This window comes from Meriones unguiculatus, chromosome 3, assembly GCF_030254825.1.
Source record: "Meriones unguiculatus strain TT.TT164.6M chromosome 3, Bangor_MerUng_6.1, whole genome shotgun sequence".
NCBI classification, from domain to species: Eukaryota; Metazoa; Chordata; class Mammalia; order Rodentia; family Muridae; genus Meriones; species Meriones unguiculatus.
This window is the reverse complement of record NC_083351.1, coordinates 19,790,858-19,818,580: the sequence shown is the minus strand read 5'-3', so window position 1 is coordinate 19,818,580 and position 27,723 is coordinate 19,790,858. Positions and strand designations below refer to the sequence as shown.

The window sequence follows — 27,723 nt, the reverse complement described above, 5'->3', positions numbered from 1 at the left end:
TTTGAACACTTTTACGTACCTAGTATAATAATTGTCAAGACAACCCTGAAAGTAAAGGAGGGTCAGAGAGCCGAGAGAAAAGGAAACGGGCCCAAGGTGACTGACCCACCAACTTCCAACCGGAACATTCACCGCAAACCACTGCAAAGCACAAACACTCCCGGAGCAAAGGACAAAGGCGGGAACAGCCGCTCGGCGCGCACCCGCGCGGACACTTCCGGGGGAAATGCCGACGCCACGCTGAGCTCGCGAGAAGACGTGCTGCAGCTGTCGCTCACGCGGCCAGGCCCCGCCCCGCGCCGGCGCGCCTCCAGAGAAGGCCCACCCCCAATCCCTGGCCGGGCGGGAAGCCGGCGCGCGCTCTCTCCCGTTCCCTCTCCGCCCGGGGGGGGGGGGGGCAGGGAACGCCGCGGGGGCGCGCGTTCTCGAGCTGCGTGCTCGCGTACGTCGCCGGGCTTCGGCTGCGTCCGTCCCGCCGCCCGCCCGTTACCGCCGCCGCCGCCGCGCATTCCCTTCGCCGGCCGCCGCCTGAGGGGACCCGGGGCCAGGAGCCGCCGCCGGGATGCCGCGGGTGTACATCGGCCGCCTGAGCTACCAGGCCCGGGAGCGCGATGTGGAGCGCTTCTTTAAGGGCTACGGGAAGATCCTGGAGGTGGATCTGAAGAACGGGTGAGGAGGGCGGCGGAGGGGCCGGCCGGGGGGCTGACGGGGTGGCGGCGGTGGTGGCTGGGAGGCCGCGGGGACGCGAGCGCGGCGCTCGCTGGGCGCTAAGCCGCCGCCGGCCTCCTCCGCTCCGCCATGGCGGCGGCGCCTCGGGGGCGCGGGTAGGCCCGGCTCCCACTGCGCCTGCGCGGGCGGGGGTGGTGGCGGGATAATGGGGACGGCGGCCCGGGTTGGGCTGGGGCTCCGGGCGCCGGGCAGGCCTGGGTTTCCCTCGCTGCGCCTCCGAAGCGAGGCCCTGCTTCGTCTCCGGGGAGAGACGGGCCTTTCCCGCTCCGGGGCTGCTGGGAGCAGACGAGGTTTCCGGCTCCCTTCTCCGTGGTCCCCGGCCGGACGCGCCAGAGGATTCCCGGCGCGGGTTTCCCGGGACAGGAGCCCTGGCTTTTCCGTGTGCCCCACTCTTTTGGGCGGGAGAGTCTAATTTGAGTAGTGTAGTGATGATAGTTTCGAAAGTATTGTCTTGCGGCGCTGAAAGCTTTGCCCGCTCCTTTACGAGAGTAAATTAAAGCCCTAGCTCGTTGTCTTGGGGGAGTCTTTATAGAGTTTCCACGTTGTGGTTTCGGCTCTCCAGCTTGCCAGAAAATGACTGCTGTCGTAGGATTTGTTGAGTGGGTGACCGCTGGTGCAGGTGGAGACACATCTCGAAATTGCCTACTGAACAGCTTCCCCCGTATGGTCTGGGCTTGTATTCCTAATCTGCTTTGGTGAAACAGGGCTAGCGGAGGCTACCAGGTTCAGGGGAGACCGATGAGTTGTTAGGCCTGGAGAAGAATACGAGCATCTTTTGCTTGGCAGCTGAGGAATTGTAGGTAGGTCTTGAACGGCGAAAAGCACCGGGGCGGCATTGGAGGCACTAAGCCTTGGGTTTGTTGTCTTTGTTGCTTGCTTGTTTGTTTTGTTTGGTCTTTTGTGGTTGGTCCAATGAGACCGCTATTAACTAACATTTGAGAAGAAATACACCTTAGTATGAGTTGTGTGTGAGCCATCAGTTTTGGGACGTTCTCAAAATTGTCTGGACTTCGAATTGCCACTTAGAAGAATCTCCTTGCTTCGATAAAATGTTGGCATACTGGATTCTCATAAAAGTTTTAGACAGTTTCTCATTTTGTTCGGTGAACTTATAGTTCTTACAGAACGTATCAGATGATGTAAGAGAGGATTGTTTTTTGTGGTACTTACCTTACATGTGAGAGATTAAACTCCCGCTTCCCCCAGCCCCTGACTCTCCAAGTAAGTTGACAGAATAACTTTTGTAGTGGAAAACATGGATTTTGGAAGCCAGATAAGTCTGAGTCAAATCCTGGGCCCTCAATTTAAGTTTCTTTGAGCAAGTGACTTGGTTTCTCTGAATCTGTTTTCTCATTCACGTGGAATAGAGAGGACAGAATAATTACAAAGCTTTTGCCCTCCGCTGCACTAGTGTCATTAGGAAGCATCTTAGCCTGTCAGTGTTTGATAGCAGTATATTGATGAGGTCTCTTTTCTCAGGATGTTGGTGAGAGTTGAAAAAGGTAACTCGATCAGATATATTGCTAAAGCACCAACAGGATTCCCACAGCTGTACTGCATGAATTGAAGGAGGAGACAGAACTGTTCTGTTCCTGACTAAACTGTTATGAAGGCATGCATTTTGAATCAAGGGATGCTTGTTCTCACTTAAAACTCAGACGGTGAAATGTGGAATAGTTTACTAAAATTTGTTTTCTTTTTTTATCATTTTATGTGCATTGATGTTTTGCCTGCGTGTATGTCTGTGTGAGACTGTCAGATCCCCTGGAACTAGAGTTACAGGCAGTTGTGAACTGCCATGTGGGTGTTGGGAATTGAACCCACGTCTTGGAAGAGAATAGTTTTGTTTTTTTTTTTTTTTTCTTAAATGAGTTTCAAAGTGTGGATTTACTAGGACTTGAAATGAAGATAGAGAAGTGTCCAGAAAAAACATTATGTTGGGATTGCTGAAGATTTGGTTCAGTAAGGACAAATTATAAGAAAAAATCTAACTTGGATCAAACTAGAAATTTAACACCAAAGCAGAAACAGCTATTGAGTTTTACGCCATCTATTCAAGGCGGCACATGCCTTTAGTCCTTAGCACTCTGGAGGAGGCATGGGAATCTCTGGGTTCAAGGTCAGCCTGGTCTACAAAGCGAGTCCAACACAGCCAGGGTTCTGTTAACACAGAAAACACTGTCTGGAGGACAGGGCCAGGGGAGCAAAGAACAGAAGAGTTTTACAGTAGGGTCTGAAGAGATGACTCTATGGTTGGGAGCACTGTCTGTTTTTCCAGAGGACCTGGGTTCAAATCTTAGCACCTGCAAGGCACCTCACAGCTGTACTCAGTCCCTGGGAATTTGACACCTTCTGGCCTCCTTGAGTACGAGGCAGGCATGTGGTGCAATTATATACATGCAGGCAAAACGCCCATACACGAAAAGTAAATTTAATATAAAAAGAGTTAAAAGAAAAAAGCTTTATACTAAATTTTAAATCATGGCTAGAATTTAAAGGCTCTGAGGGAAGCACAGAACAACTCAGGAGAGTGCTTAAAAGGAGAGACAACGCTCAGAACTTTAACTGCCTGAGTCTTTTAGGAATCTGATTCTTATGTTGCCAAATAATGGGTGATATGCATAAAACCCATCATTGTAGATCAGGGTTGAAATAAGGAATGGAAAGTCATTTCTGAGATTTAAAGACATGTGATAGACATTAATTCTGTACAGTATGAACTAGCATCGTTCAATCATTATGGAGGAAAGTGACCTCAGGGAAGAAGAAAGGTGGTAGAGATAGAGGCTGAAAGGAAGCAGGAGAGCAAGAGGCAAATATAGCTGTGGCTGTCTTTCATCTTCAGCCTGGGATGGTGGTAGATTTTCCACCAGGAAGAGTCTTTGAACACTTCTGGATTGAAACTCTAGAAAAGATTTTGGATTAATGGGGCTTTAAAGAACTACTAGAGAGTACACATTTGTTAAGGTGAGATGTTTTAGGTGTTGGCAGATGGTTATGGGTAAAATTGAGAATTAGTTAAGGAATAACATACTTTATACTTGGAAAATAAAGATTAAATGTCCAGGAAAGGATTTTGTGGCTTCTCTTTGGATCTTGGGAAGAAGCTGTTCAACATTACGTTGCCTGCCTCTGTTTTAAAGAACTTGGGAACAGGTGGTTCTTCTGGGGACTACAAGTGTGATGATGCAAATCTCCCTGGGGCCACATTGACCATTCTTGATTGCATTCCTACCTGCCTGATAATCCATCTGTTGCCAATGTGGACAAGAGTGGACCGGGGGAATTCTGAGACTTTGTTGAGAAGACAAAACTACTAGTGCCTTTTTCTAGTCTGTCAGCTTTATGGTAGGTTTTGTTGACTTCGATTACATGTGGAGTGTGTAGATTTTCTTTTTATTAATAAATCACTTGTTGTAATGTGTAGACTTTTTGTTTTTATGTACAAAAAATTCTCTCTTGCCACAAACTTGTTGTAATTTCAGTCACAGGTCTTTCAATTTTTTTGAGTAAAACTTACTACATCCTTAGGTCATTTACCTTCTTAATAGAAGAGTAAGTTCTCAAATCATTGAGGTTTACTTTTTTTAGCTGACTAAAGTCGTAAAGTAATAGTGAGCTGTAAATGTCAGCACCTGTATTTGATGTGAAGTGAAATGGTAGATGGCTAGAGTTTGATTAAACTTTAAATTGGTGGTGGTGGTTGGTTGGTTGGTTGGTTGGTTTGGTTTTGGTTTTTCGAGACAGTGTCTCTCTGTGTAGCCTTGGCTGTCTTGGACTCGCTTTATATAACAGGCTGGCCTCGAACTCACAGAGATCCATGCCTGCCTTTCCCTCCTGAGTGCCAGGATTACTGGTGTTGGGGTGGTTTTGTGTGTGTGTGTGTTTTAATTTCCGGTATTACTGGATAGGTTTTGTTTAAAATGAAATTGGTATGGAGCCCAGCGTGTGTGAGTTTTAAAAACTTTCAGTGAGTTAAGTCTTTATTGTGTTTCCTCATCCCTACTAGTAGGCCTTATTTGATGAAAGGACTTTCTCTGCCACCCCCCAGAACTACACAGGCATTTCTCCGTGGACTGAAGCTGCCTCAGGAGCTTGTTCTTTAGAGGGAGGGTGAAAGAGGTCTAGTTGAGCCAATATTCCAGGTTACAGATTTCTGGTGAGTTGAGCCACTGCCAAATGGCAGGTAAATGTTTCTATTTAATGATGACAGAAGACTACTCTTTCCCTTAACGAAGCCCCAGTACCCCTCTCCTTACATTCATAGGCTATCTGCCAGCCTTAAAAGTAGTGTTCTGCTTGAACTTGTATCTCTCAAGCATTTGAGTCTGGTTAGGAATTTGGTTCTGTGTTGACTTAATGCTTACCTACCAAAAGAATCACTTTGTTAAGGAATACTTGAACAGCTTTATACATGATGTTAACAAAAGTTTGTTTTTGTTTTTGTTTTGTTTTGTTTTTAAGTCATGTGGTGGTGGCATATGCCTTTAATCCCAGCATTTGGGAGGCAGAGGCAGGCAGGCAGGCAGATCTCTAGACAGCCTGGAATGCAGAGGTGCCCTGGACGCCCTGTTTCAAAAAAGTAAAACAAGCAAGCAAAAGATTTATTCATATTATACTTTTTCTTAAATACAGTGTATTTCCCATTTTGACAGTTAAACATGTTTAACTTTTTAATAGAGGACGGAGGACAAAGGTCCTCCAGAGATGATTCTGTCTGCATTTGGGGCACATGGTTTGACTTTTTGTCGTATCTGCGTCTTTCACACATACATTCCTTTCTTCCTTTCACTCATTGTTTTTTTTGAGACAGGATCTCCATGGCTGGCCTTGTACCCACAGGCCCACATATCTCTGCTGTCTGAGAGCCAGGATTAAAGGCATGTGCTCCCATGCCCAGCTATACAGGCATACGTTTCTTGTCTTTTCCCTCTTCCCTCCCACCCTCCACTTCCAATGAATTTGGGTTTAGGTGGCACATTGTTTGCCTAAAAGCCTTGTCTGTCTTTGTGAATATTCTCTAACTCCAGCAACGTGCTTTGTATGGTGTTGTGCTAGGGGTCCAACCTCAGGCTCCATGCATGGTAGACAAGTCACTCTACCACTGAGCTACACCTCCAACCTCTGTAATCTAACTTTATAATGATTATACAGAATTGCTACATATAAATTGTGTTTAATGTATGTAATTAAAGCTAGGTTAGAAGATACTTTTTAGTTTTCACTGTCTTATGCATATGTAGCACTGGAAACTATTCTTTTGGTTGGTTGGTGCTTTTTTTTGTTTGTTTGTTTTGTTTTGTTTTGTTTCCAAGAAGACTTGGCTGTCCTGGGCTCACTTTGTAGATGGAGTTGGTCTTGCACTCACAGAGATCTGCCACCCTGGGTGCTGGGATTGTAAGTGTGCACCACCACGCTCAATGGAAAATATTCTTTGTGTAAAACTTTTTACACTTTTTAAGGATTTGGGTGTAAAAATAAGAATCCATCAAGGTTCCTGAATAAACTGCATTGAAAAAAAAAAAGAATCCATGTTTTTTGTTTTTTGGTAGCCCTTGATTTCTATACCGATAAGTTTTGTTTTGTTCAATTTTATGCTTATGGGTGTTTTCCTTACATGTATGTCTGCAACATGGGTGTCTGGTACCAAAAGAAACAGTGAGATCTCCTAGAAATGGTGTTACAGATGGTTGTGAGCCATTATGTTGTGTGGGAATTGAACCTAGGTCGTCTGGAAAAGCAGCCAGTATTAGTAACTGCTGAGCCATTTCTCCAGTCCCAAATGATATATATATATATTTTTTATTATTATTAATTACACTTTATTCATTTTGTATCCCCCCATAAACCCCTCCCACCTCCCCTCCCGGTCCCACCCTCCTCCCCCCAAATGATATTTTTAACTCTTGTTTAAGAACTCTGTTTTCTGAATTGTCAACTAAACTTTATTACACTGTTTTAAGCACTGTGGGTTTTTTTTTCCCCATTCATCTACCAGAGTTAAGAACTTTACAAAGCAACTTCTGACTTAGAGAATATGTACAACTAGGTAATTCAGACAATGTAAATACTAGAAAGGAGGTGTAACAGGCATTTTGAGGCTTTCTGGTGATATGTTATGGTGATCCTAATATTTAGAGGGCTAAGTCAAAGTGATTGTGTGTTCAAGGCCAGTCTGGACTACATATTGCAGCTAGGACCTGTTCCTTGTTGCCAGGGCTGGCCTCAAGCCCACTATGTAGCCAAGAATGACCCTGATTTTCTGATATTCTTACCTCTCCCAAGTGCTGGGATTCTGTATGTACTCCACCTTATCCATTTTATACAGTGCTGGGATCAAACCTAGAGCTCCATGCATGCTAAGCAAACACCAACTGAGGTACATCTCCATGTGTTGTGTGCCACTTTTTCTGCTTTGTCATGTGTACTTTCTCTTGTTATATTGAAATCTCCATTGTTGATTGCCTAAAATTCCTTGTCTAGCTGCGTTGTGCTTTACCTAGGCCATCCCCCCAGGTTGTCCCCGAATTCTGGCTGTTAACAAGTAACCCTGTATTGGATGTCATATGCATGAAAGCTTTTTTTTTTTTTTTTTTTTTTTTGCATTTTGTCTTTGATTTGACATATTTGACATATTTCATGGAGCAAAATTCATTAGTCTCAGAGGAAATGAATACACAAAGCTCTTAATGTATGGTGGTATGCACTTTTAATCCCAGTGGGTAGAAGCAAGCAGATATCTGGGTTTCAGGACAGACAGCACCACATAATAAGACCATGTCTTAAAAACAAAAAGAACCATACCAGTTACAAGAACTCCAGCAGTGACCAAGAATACACACATCATTTCCATCCCACTGGCATTGAGCCATGGCACTGTTTAACAGCTTTGTTGCTTGAAGCTGGACATGGTGTTGTCTACTGGTACTCTGGGGATCCCTTGAGCCCAGGAGTTGAAGGCCAGTCTTTCTCAGAAAGAAAGAAAAGAAAAGGGTTGGGGGTGGGGGGATACCTTGTCTCCAAACCACAAAGTTAGTCAGGTGTAGTGGCATGCGCTTGTAATCCCAGCACTTGGGAGGTGGAAGCAACAGAATCAGAAATAAAACAAACTCATCTTTGGCTGGTCAGGGAATTTGAGGACAGCTGGAACCATGTGAGACCTGTCTTTAACAAAAAGAAAAAGACGGGACCCTGGATGAAGTAATGTTCTGACATTGTTTTTGTATTTGTGTAACTATTACAGATACAATCGATTTTATTATGTTACTTTTCCCCCAAAACATAGGAGATTTAAACTTTTCTAAGAAATCAGTGCAAGACTATACTTTAAATTATATCTAAATATTTCTTACATAAATTACCTTGGCTTAAGTTCTCTTCTTGAGTTCCATACTCCTGTGAATAAACGTTCAGACATTTCATTTAGTGTCTTGTTCCTCCTCTTCTCTTTGAGATGGCTCCACAAACATAGGATGTTGATTGGATAGTACATGAGGTTTGGGCTCTTGGAGATTTGGTATGCTTCTAGGTAACTTACACAGAGAATTGTATGTTGCATTCTCAGAAGAGTGCTCTGCATAGCTGAGAATATTGGGAGCAGTACTTATGAATGTGTGAGCTAACACTTAACTCTAAAAACTAGGAAATATCGACTGCTTGCATTTGTATGTTTTGTTTGGTTTTTTAATCCATTTGTGGGTTGGGGCATGCCATGGTGTGGAAATCACAGGAAACTTGCTGGAGTCAGTTCTCTTTCTACCTTGTGGTTTCCCAGGATTCAGCTCAGGTTGTCAGGCTTGGTGACAGACACCTTTGTCTGCTGTCCCATCTCACTAGCTGTATAGTTTGTATTTCACCCGACTATATCAAAGCAGTGGTATCCCTGGTTTGTGCTAATATGGAAACTGAGGCATGTGACCAGCCAAGAGCACAGGGTGAAGTTTTGGAAGCTCTGGAAACTGCAGATCATTTTATTCACACACCAGCCATAGCATTGCAGTAACAGTCAGGCTTCTCTCCTGTTGACTCTTTCCTGTCTGCAGAGGAATCTGGGCTCCCTGGCCTGTTTACCCTCTGGTCTTTGTAGAGTCTTCTAATAAACTGACGAACCTAAAGTGGGACAGGTTGTACTTTTTTAAATGTTGGTCTTGGATAGAGAATGGGTGGGGAGTGGTTAGCCCTCCTTGGGCTGTCATGGCTGCCTGGGGTAGGATGTGTGACGTTTTCTGTGTTTTACCAATGCTCCAGCCTCTGATCTTAGAATATCCTTCAAGTGAAGGGACAGAGTGGGCTCTGGATTTGCATAGCCACATTTTAAGGCAAGGCCCTGGATAACTTTTCTGGGCTGAGGTGAAAGTCCCAGGCTAGAGGTGATAGCTGAAGACAGCTAATGCCAAAAGGGACTCGAGGAGAGAGGAGGACTGAGGGAGCTTTGAAAGTAGCCCGGCCAGTGGACATGTATCATCTGGTGCAGTGAAGCAATAGAACTTGAAATTTTTGTGAAAATAATGAAATGGCCAGTGGGGGGAACTATACCTCCAAGAAATAGCATGACATTGGCATCTTTAACAAAACTGAGGTGAAAAAGAATAGTCTGCCACTCGGGGCAGTTAAGAACAGCATGTAAACAGCCAAGGTGGTTCCAGAGGCACGAGCTTTATGAACCTTAGCACCCGACAGTCCTGGTTCCTCTGCTGTTTAGAGAGGTGAAACAGCTTTGTGTGGCTTTAGTGTGGATTTGGGTAACACTGTTCATTGAGTGTATCCTTGTCACTGTTCTCTGAATAGATATTTGTTTTGGTGAGTGGGCATAGTGGACATGGTGATGTGTGTTAATTTGTGTCTCATGAGATGTGTTCTGAATTGGTAATAATGAGTTCTGTAAACTTGTTTTTAGTTTGTGGTTTGAGCTTTAGTTTGTGGTTGAGTGTCAGAAGGTTGAAAGAGAGACAGGTGTAATTGCGGGCCCCAGCCGCCTCAACTCTCCTAAGAAAAAGCAAAATCTTTACTTTAAAAGAACTGTTTAGTTGTGATAGGGAGGTTAGAGTTAGTATAGTTTGGTTCATAAACTAAATGGTTTGTGTTGTTTTCTAGTTGTCCCATTTCCTAAACTAAGAATATGGCAAGAGCCCAGTAAAGCAGTTTAGCAGACTCAGCTCCATAACAATGTAGTTTCAAGGCTGGGTGTGGACTAGCCTTTAATCTGCATGCTCAGGAGGCTGAGGCAGGTGAATCTCTGCAGTCAAGGCCAGTTCTGCAGAGTTTCAGGACAGCCAGGGCTACACAGTCCCAGGGCCTTGCACCACTGAGCCAAACCACTAGGAGCGTGCTGAGTTTGTTTTTTATAAACAGTTTAGATGGAAGTGACTTGGTAGATAGTTTCAACAATTACAAAGTAATACTTAAAAAGTACTTATTCTGGAGTAAGTTTTCTTTTTTATAATGATTGTTCCTTTTTTTTTTTTTTTTAAACCTCCGTATGTGAATATTCCCTCAGAGATGGTCTGGTATCTGCAGTGTGGTTTAAGACCCCGGGCTTAGGTTGAAAATTTAACTCAGTGGTGGAGTACCTGCCTAGCAAGCCTTAAGGCCCTGGGTTCGGTTTCCAGCTAAAACAAAACAAACCTGGAGACTTGACCTTAATATTTATCATCAGGTTTTGGGTTTTTTGTTTTGTTTTGTTTTCATCAATTGGTTTACTTCATGTTAGTCATTTTTTCATTGCTATGACTGAATACCTGAGCAAATGAACTTAATAGAATAAAGGTGTGTTTTGGCTTGCCATTTTAAAGGTTTTGGTCCATGCTCAGCTGGTTTCTCTATGGACCTTTGTTAAGAAGACTGTCTTGTCAACTGGAGTCTGGTGGTGAAGACCGCTCACCTTGTGATGATCAAAATGCAGGCAGAGAAACCAGAAAGGGCCTGTAAATCTCCCCCAAAACACTGTGACCTGTGTCCTCCCAATTATGGCACACCCACAAAAGTTTACACTATTTCCTAATAATTCCATCACATTATAAGCTCACTGGTAGATTAATCCATTGAGATCAGAGCCCTTGAACTGTTGAAATTTTATAGTTATTTTTCTTTCCACTAGTGGCTTAGTAAAAAAATAAATATTTGCAACTTAGTAGTATTTACATGCTCCAGTTACAGGATTGGTGTCTCTACGTTTATTGTGCTCATAGCTGTGGGCAGCATGTGGGCATTTGTCTTTTTATGCCTGTACCCCTGGAGTCCCTGTTTTCTCAGGTTCTCTTGTTAAGGAATCCTTCCCATTGAGTCTGATGAGGTGTGGGCTCTAGGTCAGGATCTGAGTTTGAAGAATCTTGCATCTGGCCAGAGACCCAGCGGTGGCAGCTCCCAGTCTTAACTCTCTGTTTTGGAGATGACCATAGACCTCAGAGTTGGGAAGACTAAGTAATGTATACTTCCTGTAATGCTGGACACATAGCAAGACAGAAAGATAGGAGTCGTAGTGGGTGGAATAACTTGGATTGAATCACAGCTAAATCAGATCTCAGCTGGGTATCATCCATTGCTTCGGAAGTCTGTAAACCTAGTATTTGACTTCTGTCCCATTTTTTTCTCTTAATATTCATCTATAAATACAAATATTTTGGTCCCAATCACCATTCATTTACAGAACTAATTAAATGTATCCTTAAGTATTATCATTGGTGATCACTGATATCACCACAATTAGGTCCAAGTATCTTTATACTGATAAAATTTTTGCTGAGCCTTAGAAGCAAAGATAGACTACAGGGGTTGATGCGGGACCTCCAGAACGGAGATTGCACAGAATAATCTTATTTTTCCTCTATTCTTCTAGTCTGTTATGTTCTGAACCCACACATGTTTTCGGAAGGACCAGATGGCTGACACTGGCTAATGGGAACCAAAAGACGAGTGAAAGTAACCTGGTTGTCTCATGCCCCAGCTTAGAGTGCTTCACCCTACCCTGAGACCAGTGTCCTTTTTCTCTGGAGACTTCACCCTGCTGTATCAAAAACTGCTACCACCTGGCTTTTCTGAGGTTAGATTATGGTTAAGTCAAGCAGCAGTGCTTATTAAATAGAAAAGATTCTATTCGGGACTGTGGGAGAACAGGAGAAGCCATCTGCCTTTCAAAGGCTTGGGGATCTGAGGCTTAAAGCTGGGATTCCAGAGTTCGGAGCCTGGGTTCACCTCCAGCTCCTCCCTGTAGAAGCTCCCTGACTGAAAAAGCTACCTAGCCTCTCCAAGCCTTAGTTATCTCATTTTGAGTGAAAAGTAATCATTCACTTTTTACATTTACTGTGGGCAACAAAGGAAATATTATAGACAATAAAAATATTTCTTTACTATGAGCCGAATGCTGTGCTAAATACCCAACAGATGCTAGCCTTTGTTACATGAAAGCCCTCATAACTAAGTAGCAAGATAAGCACAAACAAGAGACAAGGCTTGAAAAGAAAAGCATAGCCTTGTAGGACATAAAACTGACGGAAGTGCTAGAGAAATGGCTGGGTGAACATCAGGCACTCAAGGCGCTGAGGCTTCCTGAAGGAGGTGCTTCTCAGCCGCAAGAGAGCTGAAAGGATTTGGCTTGTGTAGCCAAGGTGTTTAGAAGGACATAAAGATGTTAGGAGGCTTAGACTTCTAAGCAAGAGAGTAATTTAGCTGCTGGCTTTCCTCACTACAGTGGAAAGAAAAGTCGCCTGAGTGAAAATAGCTGTAGTCTGGAATGTGATCAGACAGAAACAGTCCCAAGGACCCAGCACAAAGAGAAAATTCTTGAACTTGACAATAGATGCAGTAGATAACCAGAGGAGAGTAGTCAGAAATGATTGCAAGGTGTTGGGGAGTGAATCAGGTGAGGGGCTCTGGAGGAGAGCGATCATGAGGTAGGTCTTCTTCTTTGAAGGTGGGGGAAGATCAAGTGCAGACTGAGCTGTGGCCAACCGTCTGCAGACCAGGAATCCACACCAGCTCTAATCAGAGAGCTCTTGGTGTGCGGGACTGCCAGTTTGCCGACGTGAAAGAGCCCCAGGCTGGGTAATGGTGAGCCCTGAAGTCGCACCCCAGCTCTGCTACTGAGTGAGCACGGGTAAGTCTTCCACCTTCTCTGGGTGGCCTTGATGGCCCTCCCTCCTCTGAGACTAAAGAAAGGGAGGGCAGAAAGCCAAGAGCAGCCTCCTTCCTGTCTCAGAATAGGAAAGGGTCTCAGGAACCTGCTCCTGGAGCAGCAGCTTGCCACTGTGGGTTGTAAACTCCCTCAGTCACTGCAGAAGTCCGCTCACACCCATGACCACTGATGCTGAGCAGTAAATGTGACACTCGTTAATGTGCTGTGAGGGCCTGGCTGCTGGTGCCCTGGAATGCTGCAGACCTGTGGAATCGGGCAGTTACACTGTTCTCATTCACAAGCTTCTCACAAGTTGGCCTCACCCGAGCAGAGAGTTGTTACAGGTTTCTGTGCGCTTGAGGCAGCTAGCAAGAATTACTCTTTACTATCCTGTCATGTGCCCTTTTCACCTCTTAAGACCCAAGTTGGTTGAAGCGTAGGATCTACTGAGTGCGTTGAAAGCTGTTTGATTCCTGTTCACTGAATACCATTTCTTTCAGGGCAGATTTAAGGGCTCTGCCCTCAAAATACAGTGCTACTGGCTCTAGATTGAGGGTTCAAGCCACCCTATGGGTTTACTTCAACAGATGAAAATTTTTCCTTGGCTACAGCAACATCCCTAATCCTGACCAGCCATGGAGAGGTTCGGTTCTTACAAGGAAAATGAGTGAATGTGGGAATGGCTCACCACATTGGGAAAGCAAAACTCACATCCTGCTGATGGTTGGCTGAGGACTGTCATGTCCACATACAAAGAAAAGCATGTGGCACAGTTTTAGGACAAAGGTGAGCAGAGATCCACTGTGGAAACGGGCACATTTTCCTATTGAGAGACCGTCCGAGGCATGCTCCTCGGTAAGCAGCGTTGGTGGGTGTCCACAGTTACGCATGGAGGCTTGCTTTCCCTGCTCTTTGTATCCACTCCCCGGCAGCACCCTCTCACCTGCTCAGTTAGCCAATTAAGTAGCTAGCTCATCTCCAAGCCAGCCATGCTTATCATTTTTCCCTAGGCCTGTTCTTAGTCTCCTTGATGAAGGAGGGTGTTCGGAAGACAGGCAGCCCTAAGCCATTGTGAAGAGGATGAGATAAGCAGCATCCTCTTTGATAAGGCATAAAGGACAAGGCAGGCCTGGTGGTGCTCAGGACCTTTGATATTTCTAAGTATTGGGGTCAGTGTGAACTTGGGGAGTAACTCTTTTGCAAGAAATGTAATTAGCATTTCTAAAATGGACATCTGAAGGGGCTTTGGATTGAAAATGTCATTCCGGTTGTGCTTTTTCAGTTTGACCAATAACCTGAGCAGAAGATGAACTGTGCATGAGGAAGACTAGAGCATTGCACAGGGTTAAGAATGAACCAAAGATCTGAGCCGCCATAGGCGCCATGTGGCTTTGCTTTATTGCTGTCCAGGTACCCACTGGATTTGTTTCAGAGTCAGAAAGTTCACTTTTTTAAAGGAGAAAGTGATCCTAGCTCTCCCTTTCCCCACTCACTCTTTTGACTGTATTTGTCAGGATATACCAAGACCAGAGGAAAACACTTTGGGAAGAGACAGTAGAAGAAACATTGAAGAAATGGGTTTTTGTTTGTGAGTGAGTGCTTACACATAGCAGAAGGGAAGCATGGAATACTGCCTCCCTCAGAGGTATGAGTTTTTAGTCTCTGCTACATAGGGCCTGCACTTAAGTTCCTCCTCCCCAGTTCCCTCACACTCATCATTCCCATGCTGGAATCTCCTAACAATTCTCTTAATACAGCAGCAGCAGGTATATAGGTAAAATCAGAGAAATGTGTGTGTCCAAGCTGTGTTTTGTGAGGCTTACAGGTCTCACCAGGTGCCATGTCATGTGATAAAGTCACATGCATGTTTCAGATCCACCCTACCTGGACAGAAAATTTCCAAAGAGCTTTGTTGTTGGTTTGTTTTTTGAGAATAGGTCAGTTTCGTGTCATTTGCTGTAAAGTACAAAGGGGATAGTGTTCAAGTTAATATTTAAATTTAAAAATACATTAGCCATCCAGTGGTAGCATAATCTTTTATCCCAGCACTTGGAAAGCAGAGCAGGGGGATCTCTTGAGTTCAAGGCCAGCCTGATTTACAGAGTGGGAGCTGGGACTACACAGAGAAAGTGTGTGTGTATGTATGTGTGTGTGTGTTGGGGGGGTGACCAACACCAAAACAAAACCATTTATTAAAGAAGAGGGGTGCAGGTTGGTTTTTAAGAATCACTGATACCAAGAAAGATTTGCTTTTTGAAGATGAGAAAATTCAGCTGAGGAACTGCTAAGATGTTTAAAACTAATTTGGGGCCCACAGATATCCTAGACAGTAAAACTTTAAATTTATCCCTGACCTCTGATGCTATACTCTCTTGGTCTACACCTGCCCAATTTTGAAAGTTTTAAATTATTTATCCTTATGCCAAAGGAGTGCAGATTTTAACATTTATCATACTTTTTTAGGTTGGGACAAACTTTAGTTGTAATAGTATGCCCTCTTACGTGACAATTAAGCACCAGAAAAAAAAAAAAAACACATTAAATATGCAGTTGGCAGCCAGCCTAGGGCTTACTCACCATCTAAGAAGATGTGAGTCAGGGCTCTGCACTACAGCCCTGATGAGAGTTCTTTAATTTTTGTGCCTCAGTTTCTCATTTGTGAAACAGTTACTGGTGCTTGGCTCTTGAGTGCTATAAATATTAAATAAAGTCACACTGTTTAAAATAAGAGCCTGTTTAATGAATAATACTAGATGACATTTTTATCACTGTTACGCAGGCTGCTGCCTATTCAGAGCTAGTTCTCTGGGCCTGCTTGCAGAAAGCAAAGCTGGGTAGAGAGCGTTTTAGTAGAAACACCTAGCCCAGTGTCTGATCCATCTCAGAACAGGAATTCCGCAGCATTTCTGCTTTTTTCTGTGGTATTATTGTGGTTTCAATTCTATTCAGCATGCCAAGGGCAGAGAAAAGTGATAATCCAGTGCCTGGTTTGATCTTTAATCCGAACTTTGCCGTTAACATGCTCTAGATGGATTTTTAAGCATTTCACAGAGGAGTCACTGACGTTTTCCTGTGAAATAAATTGGACCTTAAGTCAGCTCTTTAACTTAGTCAAATAATGGCTACTAAATGACCCCCTGGGGAGTTTTTAGAAGGAAATATTAGGAAAGATTACAGGAGCCATTGTCTTCTGGCATCACAAAATTGTTTCATCTTGCTTCAGCCTCAGCTGTAGAGACTACTGGTCTTCTTGACTGTGCTTCTCCTGAACAGGCTGTCATGGCTTTCTCTGAGAGGTCACGGGAGAGCTGCATCATATGTAGTCTAAGCTGACGCCTTACTGAACCCACCGCAGCTGGGCTTCCTGCCTCAGTTGCCCTGCAAAGTTTAGAGTCTTGATTTTGTGATTTGTGGTTATAAACCTTAACTGTATGGGGAATTTTTTTTTCTTGTAATGTATTTGTCTTTAGGAGTTGGTACTGTTGTGACCTCACACTAAGTCATTTCTCATCATTGCTACTGAGCCAGTGGGTACCACTCAGAGAGAAAGGCATCTCCTCAGGCCCGTGGCAAGTGTTCTCTTGCCCATCCTTCTTGTGCTTGGTGTCTATTTCTCACCTGGTACCAAGGGCAGCGATGCTGTGAGCAGAGCAGGTCCAGGACTGGTCTGCACAGTTACAGAAAGAACCAACCACACTTTGTTCTTTTTGGTATTTTATGATCTCTCTAAATAGATCTAAACAAAGCCAAAGTAAAGTAATGTTGGGATTGTTTTGTTTTGTCTTTTTAATCTGCTTTAAAAAAACTACCTTGCCAAGTCTGGTGGCTCATGCCTTTAATCCCAGCACTGGAGGCAGGTGGATCTCTATGAGTCCAAGGCCAACCAGGGCTATATAGTGAGACCTTGTCTCAAAAAACAAAGCAAAATAACAGTAATAATCTCTGTTAAATGATCGCCTCCCTGGTGACTTATTTTACCTAGGAAGGGAAAAGGCAGCAGCAGTGTAGTATCCATTCAGGTTTTTAGTGACTGAGGCAGATTTAAACATAGTGGGTGGTTAGGAAGGCTTTACTTTATTTGCCTTGACAAATGGAACAGCATGCTTGCTCAAGATCATCCTTAAGCTGCTCCTAATTCCACCCTGTGGAAGCCTGTTTAAAAGACTCCATAGAGCTACATGGGCAGGTATTCTGAAAACACTTCCTGTTAAGTAACTAGGTGTGTCTCTTTTATTTTGTTGTGGTTTTTGTTACTTTTTGTTTTGTTTTTAATGGAAAGTCGGTGCATCTTAAAGACTGAATGCCACTCAGACATTTCAGCATAAAAATAATAACTAAAACAAAAGGAGGGCCACCAAGATAGCTCCGTGGGAATAGGCACTTTCTGCCAAGGCTGACCACCTGACCTCAACCTTGGGACCCACATGGCAGAAGAAGAGAACCAACTCCCACAAGTTGTGCTCCGAGTTGCACACAGGAGACATGATGTACACCTACAAAAAAAATTTTTTTAAGTGGTTTAAAAAATGAGCTGTCCTCAGCCACCATCACCTTGAGAGATTTGTTTGGAAAGAACTCTTTAGTAAAGCTGAATTTTGGCAATTCTGAAATCTCACTTGACATGTTGACCTAGTACATTACAAATTCAAGAAGCTGAACTGGGTTGAGTGGGAAGTTCAAAGCCAGCCAGGGTGCCAGGCAGTGTGAACCTCTGCCTAACTACCATCCCTGCAAAAAAAATACTTGTGAGGATTTTTTGCTGCTGTTGTCCCTGGCAAGTGTTATGGCCAGTGTCCAGTGTCAGTATGTTTAAGCACAGAGGAACACCATTTGCCTGTGTGCACAGGCTTGTAAGAGTCTAAAGAATTGGCTTGCAACTCCTTTGTGGTGTGGCAGGTTCCGAAGGATGATTATGGTCTTAAAATACAGACAGTGCTCACAAAGCAGGCCTTTCATAGACCAAACGTTCATTCAGGGGAGTTTAACCTTGCTTATAAGTATTTTACAGATTCTTCACTTTGCTTAAGAAACTAGTCTGTAGCAGGCATTAAAAGGATTTGGGGGTGGAAAGGGTTTCCCCCACATGCATCGAACCACTATATCTCTGCTCTGAAATACCTAGTAATACAATACAAAGAAGCTTGTACAGTTGTGTGTAGATCACGCCAGCCTATTCAGACATCATAGGAATGAACTTGGAATCCCACAGGGAAGTAAATAGCTCCAGATGTTGTTTTGCTAGTAATTTCTAGAATAGTTAATTCATTTGTGACTAATTTGTTTAGGTAGGAAAATAGGAACTTTGGGGGAAAAAATCTTTTGACAAAAGAGACTTAAGATATTGTGACTTAGCTGCTTTACTTTGAACATGATTTACCAGTTAATAAAACAGTACATCAGTGGAGGCCCAGCTGCACCTAGGACACCACTTGTAAAGCTGCAAGAGGGTGGGTGAGTTCATGTAGTCTTTGAAACGGCACAGATCGAGTCCCGTGAAGTTGAGAGTTTTGATTCCTTAAACCAAGCAGCCCTTGGAAGAATTTGCTGCTGCTCCCTGCTAAACATTACACAGCCATCCGACTCCTGCAGTTGCCTGTTGGCACAAAACAAGGTGGTTTGGGCTACAGAAAAGAGAAAGTTGGCCCTTAGTTTGCAACCCCCAGCCTGTGCTAAGCATGAACCTCGTTGATTTCTGACACGTTAGTGAAGCTGGATGCCAGTGGTGCCAACCAGGTTTTGTTTGCTCTCTTGTAGGTATGGTTTTGTGGAGTTTGATGATCTGCGTGATGCAGATGATGCTGTTTATGAACTGAATGGCAAAGACCTCTGTGGTGAGCGAGTCATTGTTGAGCATGCCCGAGGCCCACGTCGGGATGGCAGTTACGGCTCTGGACGCAGTAAGCATTTGAAGGATATATATCAGTAATATGCCTTTGTTAAAAATGCTAATTTTTATGTTTTATTTAAAGGTAATGATATTTAGTCTATTTCTATGAGATATCGTTTAAAATACGGAAGTGCAAATAAATTTTAATTCTCGATGGCATGAATTTAATGGTTTATAATGATTAATGATGTTTTTGTTTTCCTCTGTAATGCAATTAGACATATATTTAACAGAGACCTCAATTTTAATTAAAAGTCTTTTGAGGCTAAGATGACTGTTCCATTTGCTGACCTTGGTTACCTTTTCATGGATGACCAAAAATAGGAAGCCATGCAGTGACCACAGTGACCATACTTCATTAGACCTGGGTGGTGAGGATCTCTTACATACAGATGAGGTTAACTGAAAAGGTGCCTACATTTTTTTTTAATAAAGTCTTTTTTTTTTTAAGATTTATTTATTTTATGTATACACCTGCCAGAAGAGGGAATCATATTATAGATGGTTGTGAGCCACCATGTGGTTGCTGGGAATTGAACTCATGACCTTTGGAAGAGCAGACAGTGCTCTTAACCACTGAGCCATCTCTCCAGCCCTCCCATTTTTTTTTTCATATAAAATATTCACAAATTTAAATCACCATGGGGAATAATAGTGACTGATTTAATAATTTTGCTTTTCCTAAATTGTTAAAATTGTCATTCCTTAATTTACACATGCTAATTTAAAATATAAATATTAATTGGTGAATGTGTTCTCCTATAACTTACTGAATTTTCTTGTTTAAACTTTAGAATTAAAGGTGAGGCTATAGTGAAAATACATATGCTGCTGTTTGGAGAGGAGGGGTTAGGTTACATATTGTAAGAGTGCTGTGTCATTACTTCTAACACTATATAATCTTGTCTGTTTGGACCTAAAGGTGGATATGGTTATCGAAGAAGTGGTCGAGATAAATATGGTCCTCCTACTCGCACAGAATACAGGCTTATTGTGGAGAATTTGTCAAGTCGGTGCAGCTGGCAAGACCTAAAGGTTTGAGCCTTCTTAACTTTCTCAGCTAAGGCTGGGCATGGGTGAGAGTAGGAAACAGGTATATTTATGAGGCATTCACCATGTAAGGAATTACATACTTGAAAACTAACAGAGCATTAGCCAGTTCTCCGGATAAAGTTCCTACAGGGAGTGCAGGAGACATCAAAACTTCACTCATGCTTTACATATGTGGAGACCAGCTGCTCCCAGAAATTGTTTGTATTAGATGGAATTTTCCACTTCGCCATATTTCTGTAAACCTGAGCTGGAGCGTTACAGACTTTGAGCTTCCAGTGTCCATCCACACAGTGAGTCTGTCTAGCCTGTGTTCTTTTGTAAGATTTGTTCCTCCCCCCTCATTGTCTCAAGACAGGGTTTCTCTGTGTAGCCTTGGCTATCCTGGGCTCACTTTGTAGACCAGGCTGGCCTTGAACTCAAAGAGATCTGCCTGCCTCTGCCTCCCAGCGTGCTGCACCACTGAGCCTGGCTAAGATTTGTTTCTCAGTCAGGTAGTAGTGATGTGCATAGATAGATGCACATCACTACAGTCGAGATGGGAAGATCATTAATTTGAGGCCAGCTAGGGCTACATGGTAAGTTTCAGAGGTGAAACCTTATCTCAAAAATGTAGCTCAATTTTAAACTGTTTTATTTGAGGTGTTTGGGCCTCTGCCTCCCTTCCAGTCTCTCAGCCCTACATAGGAGAGAAAAGGTTATTAAGGAGAGGGGCCGCAGACCCTTTTACTTCTCCTGGCTGTTTATGGTCAATGAGTTCTTTTAGGGCTACACCAATCTCCATCAACAGAAAATGCAGCCATCAGTCTCCTCCAATCCTCTGTACCCAGAGCATTTCTCTCTGTCTGTCTGCTTCAAACTGCCACTTGCCACACTTTTTCTCTCTGGTCTCTCAAGTTTCTATCCTCAGAGCCCTAGACCATGCCCCTCTTTGTGCTGCACAAGGCCGGCCCTTACCAGCTGGCAGTGACCACACCCCACATGTGACAGTTATCAGCTGTGGGCACACTAAAGCCCAACTCAAATCCCACGCTTGGAATTAAAACAAAAACATATTTACATAACATAACTGAGTTTTTAAAAAAACTTGTATTACACCAGAAAGGGGTTGGGAGTGTCCCATCTTTCAAAACATTTTTATTATGGGTTAGTGGTGTACATCTTTAATCCCAACACTTGGGAGGAGGCAGAGGCAAGCAGAGCTCTAAGTTGGAGGCTAGCCTGAGCTACATAATGAGTTTCAGGCCAGCCATGACTACATAGTGAGACCTTGCTCAGAAAAGAAAGGAAGGAAAGAAAATTTTATTCTGAAAGAGTTTTTGTGTCAAAAGTCTAAGACCTGGAATATGTGCGGATGGGGAGGACAGGTGAAGAGCTTTCCAAAGGATCCAGCTTCAGTTCCCAACACCCAGGTGGCAGCTCATTGCTGTCTGTAACTCCAGTTGCAGGGAACTGACATACTCGTACAAACATGCATGCAGGCAAAACACCAATGCACATTAAATAATAATAATAAAAGACCCAGGGTTGGGTTGGGCTGTAGCTTGGTGGTGGGCATGGGCACTTATCAGGCTAACAAACATAAGGCTCTGGACTGAAACTCAGCACCACAAGAATGAAGAAGATATATTCTCTCTAGTGCTGCTGTGGCCATCCAGGATGCTTTAGTTTGCTCTTGAAAACAGTATTGGTAATCTTGATAGGGAAGAAAACTTGCTGAGTAGTGCCTTGAGCCTATGGTCTTTGAACAAATGAAGGACACGTTCTGTTTATTTTTATTTTTAAAATGTATTTATTATCTATACATTGTTCTGCCTGCGTGTACACCTGCATGCCAGAAGAGGGCACAAGATCTCATTATAGATGGTTGTGAGTCACCATGTAGGTGCTGGGAATTGAACTCAGGACCTCTGGAAGAGCAGCCAGTGCTCTTAACCTCTGAGCCACCTCTTCAGTCTGTTCTGTTTCTTTTTAAACCAAAATGAATGAGTTGAGAAAAGTAGTTAAAGACAAATTCTTTACATTCATGTTTTCTTTTTTATTTGTTTGTTTTTCAAAAACAAGTGTTTATCTGTAGATTTAGCTGTCTTGGAACTCACTCTGTAGACCAGGCTAGCCTTGAACTCAGAGATCCTTCTGCCTCTGCCTCCTCGGTGCTGGGATTAAAGACACTGCCTGGCCATTTTATCCTAAAGGATCTGTTTCAGATTTGCTCCCAACAACGTTGAGATTAACAAAAGTGAGGTACAGAAAAGCTTATGGTATGTGCTACCTTAAATCCCAGAACTTGGGAGTCAGAGGCTGAGGCAGACAGATTTCCATGAGTTGTTAACAGCCTGGCATAAAAGGCTGGAGAGATGGGACTAGAGAGATATCTTAGCAATTATAAACCTATACTGGGGGGGGGGGGGGGCTGGAGGATAATTTAGCAGTTAAAAATGCTTGTTCTTCTTCCAGAAAATCTAAATTCAGTTCCCAGCACTCCAGCCTGGAGGCTTACTTCCGTTCTAGGGACTGAACAGCTTCCATGGGCAGCTATAAACACATGTGCATTCCCACTGACAGAACACACGTGTACACATGCTTAAAGATGAAAATATAGGGCTGGAGTTCAGAGCACTGGCTACTCTCAGGACAGGTTCAGTTCTAGCATCCACGTGGCTGCTCACAGCCACCTGTGACTCGGTTCCCTGGCATCCAGTGCTCCCCTCTGGCCTCTGCTGGCACCACATGCATATGGTACCCCAGCATAGATGAGGGCAAAACACTCAACACACAGAAAAGAAAAGGGAAACCAGCTCTTCTGGCATGTGGCTACGTGGAGTTTCGAAGGTATTGGTGTTTTCTTTGGTCATGTTAGCAAAGTCCTTAGTTGGCTTTGCTTCTGTGCCTGGGCAGTTTCACTCTTAGGGAAATGAGGATAATGGATACTGAAGATTGGGTTTCTCTGCCGCATACTCCCTACCAGTTGTGTGACTTTAGCAAGTCCCTTACCTCTGTCTTGGTTCCTCAGCTACAAAATGGGAGTTTTAATGTAATCTTATTTAAAATAAGTTTCTTTTTCACTAGAAATTGAACCTTGCACATGTTGAGCAATAGACCTCAGAACTATATGCCCAGCCCTCTTTCCCTTTTTGTGCAGGGCACGAAGAATGTCTAGACAGGGTCTCACTGTGTAGACCAGGCTGGCCTTGAGCTCATTAGACATCCCTTGCCTCTGCCTTCTGAGTGCTGGGATTAAAGGCCTACATCACTGTTCTTAAATGTTCTTTTCTTTTTCTTGAAGTTAACTCTTAAGCTGGCCTTGAACTCTTTAGTTTATGCAGGCCTTGGACCTGACTCTCCTGAGTAGCTAGAATCACAGGCCTGCATCACCAGGCCATGTTAGAATTATTAACAAATTTTTGTTTTAAAAGTCTAACGGGGGTCCTGGAGAGATGGCTCAGAGGTTAAGAGCATTGGCTGTTCTTCTTAAAGATCCTGAGTTCAATTCCGAGGAACTACGTGGTGGCTCACAACCATCTATAATGAGATCTGGTGCTCTTCTTGCCTCCAGTCACAGAATGTAGGCAGAATGCTATATAAATAATAAATAAGTCTTAAAAAAAAAAAGTCTAAAGGGACCTAGGTGTAAAAAAATATTAGCCATGGCCAGATGTTGGTGACACACACCTTTAATCCCAGCACTCACAGAGGCAGAGGCAGGTGGAGATCTGTGATTTTGAAGCCAGCCTGGTCTACAGAGCAAGTTCTAGGACAGCCAAGGCTACACAGGGAAACTCTTGTGTTGAAAAATAAAAAGTGTATCTTACGTATTAATGCTGGGAAGTAGCCCAGGCCTTATATCTTTTATCCAGATTCATTCTTATCGCTTAGCAAACTTCCCTTTGTTCCCCATCAAGTCTGGTTCTGCTCTTTGACCAGACCGTACTGACTCCTGAGAGAGAATGGGGACAGAGGTCTGTGGCTGTGAAAGGGACATGGATTGTTTTTGCCACTTGCACCAGAGCTACTTGCCTTCTGTTCTTCAACTTGTATTTTTTTCTTTAGGATTACATGCGTCAGGCCGGAGAAGTGACGTATGCAGATGCTCACAAGGGACGAAAAAATGAAGGGGTGATTGAATTTGTGTCTTACTCTGATATGAAAAGAGCTTTGGAGAAGTTGGATGGAACCGAAGTCAACGGCAGAAAAATCAGATTAGTTGAAGACAAGCCAGGTTCTAGACGGCGCCGGTCTTACTCCAGAAGCCGCAGTCACTCAAGGTACTCTTGACATAGTGAGTCAGGGCACGCTACAGTGATTCACCTGTCAGCGTGCACAGCCCACTCCTGTTCTCTTGTGTTAGCTTCTCATGGCATGATTCCATGTGCTTCAGTAACTCAAAACTTTGAACCGAACAGTTTATTTGTGAAACCCTTGATCTCTTCGATCACAAATACAAATAGAAGTAAAGTCCTTTTTCCAAGACAGGACTCAGTGGCCTCTCACCTTTCTTCTGGAGAGCTGAGTCATAAACTGGGCTGGAAGCAGGTGTGGCCAAGGGCACCTGTACTTACTCTTCCTGATGAGCAGCTTAACACTAACCCTGAGTAGAAGCTGGGTGGTGGTGGCACACGCCTTTAGTCCCGGTGCTCGGGGGGCAGAGGCAGGTGGATCTCTGAGTTCTAGAACAGCCAGGGCTATACAGAGAAACCCTGTCTCAAAAAACCAGAAAAAAAGAAAAGGCAGGAGGAGTAGAGACCACCAGTAAGGACCCCCACAGCGGCAGAATTCATAAAGCTAGAGGTGCTGGAGAAACAGGGCTATGTCTTTCTAGCAGAAAGACCTTTCATAAAGACCTGAGGTGAGAATGAGTGTTGGTAGAGACACTGCAACTTGACACACATTTGTGTTGAGTTTTTTCACAGTTTAGATATACAAATTGCATGGTGTGTGGTACCTGCTTATTTCCTGTGAACTCAAGGCTAGGCTTACAACATCAGGTGGCATATTTCAGCAAGGCTCTAGCATTACTAGTGCTCTGTACCTAACTCCTGTCACAGCGTAAGTAGCATCTGTGTGAGCGTTAACTGTGCTGAGGAGTGTCCAGAAGGAACAGTGGTGATCCTTCGGGGTCTTGGGATGGGGGGGTGGGGGTCTTAGTACTCAGGTGGATTCCTACAGCTATCCTCAGAAGCCCTGAGTCTTCAGTCTCCTGGCTTTTCTGTTTGCTTTTCATGTGAAAGCACTTTACTGCTTCCTCATACCTTTCCTTGTGGTCACTTTCAAATCTAAAAGTTGAAAGACCCGTTTGTGGATGTGTTTGCTGGACTATTCTGCCTTGTTTCTTTCCTTTGTATGTATTACATACTATAAGTTTTAGGGGGGTTTGTTTGTTCGTTTGTTTTCTGAGACAACGTTTATCTGTGTGTAGCCTTGGCTGTCCTAGACTCGATTTGTAGACCAGGCTGGCCTCGAACTAACAGCAATCCACTTGCCTCTGCCTCCCAAGTGCTGGGATCACAGGTGTGCGCCACCGTGCCCAGCTCACATGCTATATGTTTACGTTGTACGAGAAAAGACATAGTAAGTCATAGCACTGACCTAAATGTCCCCAAAATAAAACATAATTGTGTCTTCACCAAATATCCAAGCCATATTCATATTTAGCTGATTGCTCCATGGTTGTCTTTATGCTGGATTGTTTCCTAGCCAGGATCCAGCTCGGTCATGTAGCAGAAGGTTGTCAGTGATTCTAGTGCTGGGGTTACAAGCATGCACCACTATGCCCAACTTGAACAGATGTTTTTTGATGAAAGGAATGTCTTTGTTGACTCCAGACAGTCTCTTTTACATAATTAAAATTTTGTGTGTGGGAGTGTTTTTTCTGGATGTATATCTGTATTATGTGTATACCTGGTACCTGCCAAGGCTAGAAGAGGCCTTGGCATCAGATTCCCTGGGGCTGGAGTTACACACAGCCGTGAGCTACCATGTTGTTGCTGGGAATTTGACCTAGGTCCCCTGCAAGAACAAGTGATATTAACCACTGAGCAAATCTCTAGCTCCTTGTGTGCATTTTTTTTTTCTAACCAATGTGTGGTTGTACACACCTTTAATCCCAGGACTCAAGAGGTAGAAAGAAACAGGAGGATTTCTGTGAGTTCAGGCTAGCCTGGTCTACCTAGCAAGTTCTGGGCCAAGCATGGTTAATGAGACCTTGTCTCAAAAAAGTTAGATGTTTCTCTCTCTCTCCATAGGTCTCGCTCTCGAAGCAGACATTCCCGGAAGAGCAGAAGCCGAAGTGGCAGCAGCAAAAGCAGCCATTCAAAGAGCCGCTCCCGATCCAGGTGAGCCTGCGGCCTCCCAGACTCATCCTCCCGATGCTGGAGTTGAGGGTCCAAAAAGCTGTCCTTACCCTTCTTCCACGCATATTGTGTCCCACATACCCTGTGCCTCTTTATTTCCTCACTTGCAGAGTGTCCAGTCAACCTGTCACTCACCCAGCACCTGTGTCTTTTAGGTCAGGTTCCCACTCCCGCAGCAAGAGCCGCAGCCGCAGTCAGAGCCAGAGTCGCAGCCGCAGCAAAAAGGAGAAAAGCCGGAGCCCCAGCAAAGACAACAAGAGCCGCAGCCGTAGCCTGGACAAGAGCCGAAGTAAGAGTAAAGACCACGCAGAAGACAAGCTCCAGAATAACGACAGCGCTGGCAAAGGCAAGAGCCGCAGCCCCAGCCGTCGTGACAGTAAAAGTCGGAGCAGGAGCCAGGAGAGGAGAGCAGAGGGGGAGAAGCGAAGGAGCGTGAGCAGAAGTCACAGTCAGGAGAAGAACCTGCTCAAGAGCCGGAGCCGAAGCCGGAGCAAAGGGGGCAGTCGGAGCCGGAGCCGCAGCAAAAGCAAGGACAAGCGGAAGGGCAGGAAGAGAAGCAGGGAAGAAAGTCGAAGCCGGAGCCGCAGCAAGAGTGAACGCAGCCGGAAACATAGCAGCAAGCGCGACAGCAAGGTCAGCAGCAGCAGCAAGAAAAAGAAGGAGGACACCGACCATTCCCGGTCACCGTCCCGCTCAGTATCAAAGGAGCGCGAACATGCCAAGGCAGAGTCTGGCCAGAGGGAAAGCCGGGCTGAAAATGAGAGTGTCGGCCCCAATCCAGAGCCTCGGGCCAGGTCAAGATCCACTTCCAAATCCAAACCTAGTCTCCCGGCAGAGTCGCGCTCCAGGTCAAAGTCGGCTTCAAAAACACGCTCTCGGTCCAAGTCTCCATCCAGGTCTGCTTCCAGGTCGCCCTCCCGGTCTAGATCCAGGTCCCACTCAAGGTCCTAACTGGCTATGCCACACTGGAACTGCCGAGAAGTCTTTTGTACATGTTGGTAGCCGTAGCACAAGAGTGAAGTAGAACACCCGTCACTGCTGTACATTTAACTCCCCTAATGGTGTGTCTCCAATTGTTCAATCTCAGTGCTTCCTCGGTACCGCCTTCCGGCGCCAGGCCTTCCCGCTCCACTGAAAAGCAGTTCCTCAAACCTCCCTTTACTCACAGTAGGACATCCAGACACCTTGGCTTTCAGGCCTGGCCACGGCTAAAGGGAGCTCGGCACCGGACGGCTTCTCAGGCTGGAATGATGGCATAGGTAGGTGTGGTGAGTTCAACCGTTTTGCCCTTGAATCGATGCCCTTTGTGTGCCACGTAGTGAAAGTGCAAGTCTTCAGTCTCCCACCACTTTGGTTTCCTATTTCTGGACTTAACAACGTTGTGAATAGCACAGTCAAGAGAAATTGATACCTGCATAGCCCATAGGAAGTAAACTGTAGAGCTCCATATTCTGGTATTGTGATTATATTGTTTTATATTAAAAAAAAGAAAAGAATTTTTTTTAATTTTATTTTTCCCCGTCTTGCAAAGTATAGTGACCCCTGTTTCCATTAAATTTGAATAAAGACTATTTTTGCTTGACAAAATTTTGCCGTGC

At 44.3% G+C, this 27,723-nt stretch overlaps 1 protein-coding gene across 2 annotated transcripts; it reads left to right on the top strand.

Moving 5' to 3' along the window:
* The first annotated feature begins 422 nt into the window (after positions 1–422).
* Srsf4 (serine and arginine rich splicing factor 4) lies at positions 423–27,712 on the top strand. 2 transcript variants are annotated; one of them, XM_021658301.2, is made up of 6 exons: positions 423–669; positions 18,593–18,735; positions 19,648–19,760; positions 23,826–24,040; positions 26,018–26,107; positions 26,281–27,712. In XM_021658301.2, the coding sequence occupies exons 1-6, from the start codon at positions 563–565 to the stop codon at positions 27,074–27,076; spliced, it is 1,464 nt and encodes a 487-aa protein (XP_021513976.1). In that variant the 5' UTR covers positions 423–562; the 3' UTR covers positions 27,077–27,712. The 2 variants fall into 2 exon arrangements, with proteins under 2 accessions (XP_021513976.1, XP_060235422.1); XM_060379439.1 differs by lacking the exon at positions 423–669 and adding an exon at positions 14,379–14,483.
* Positions 27,713–27,723: the final 11 nt, after the last annotated feature.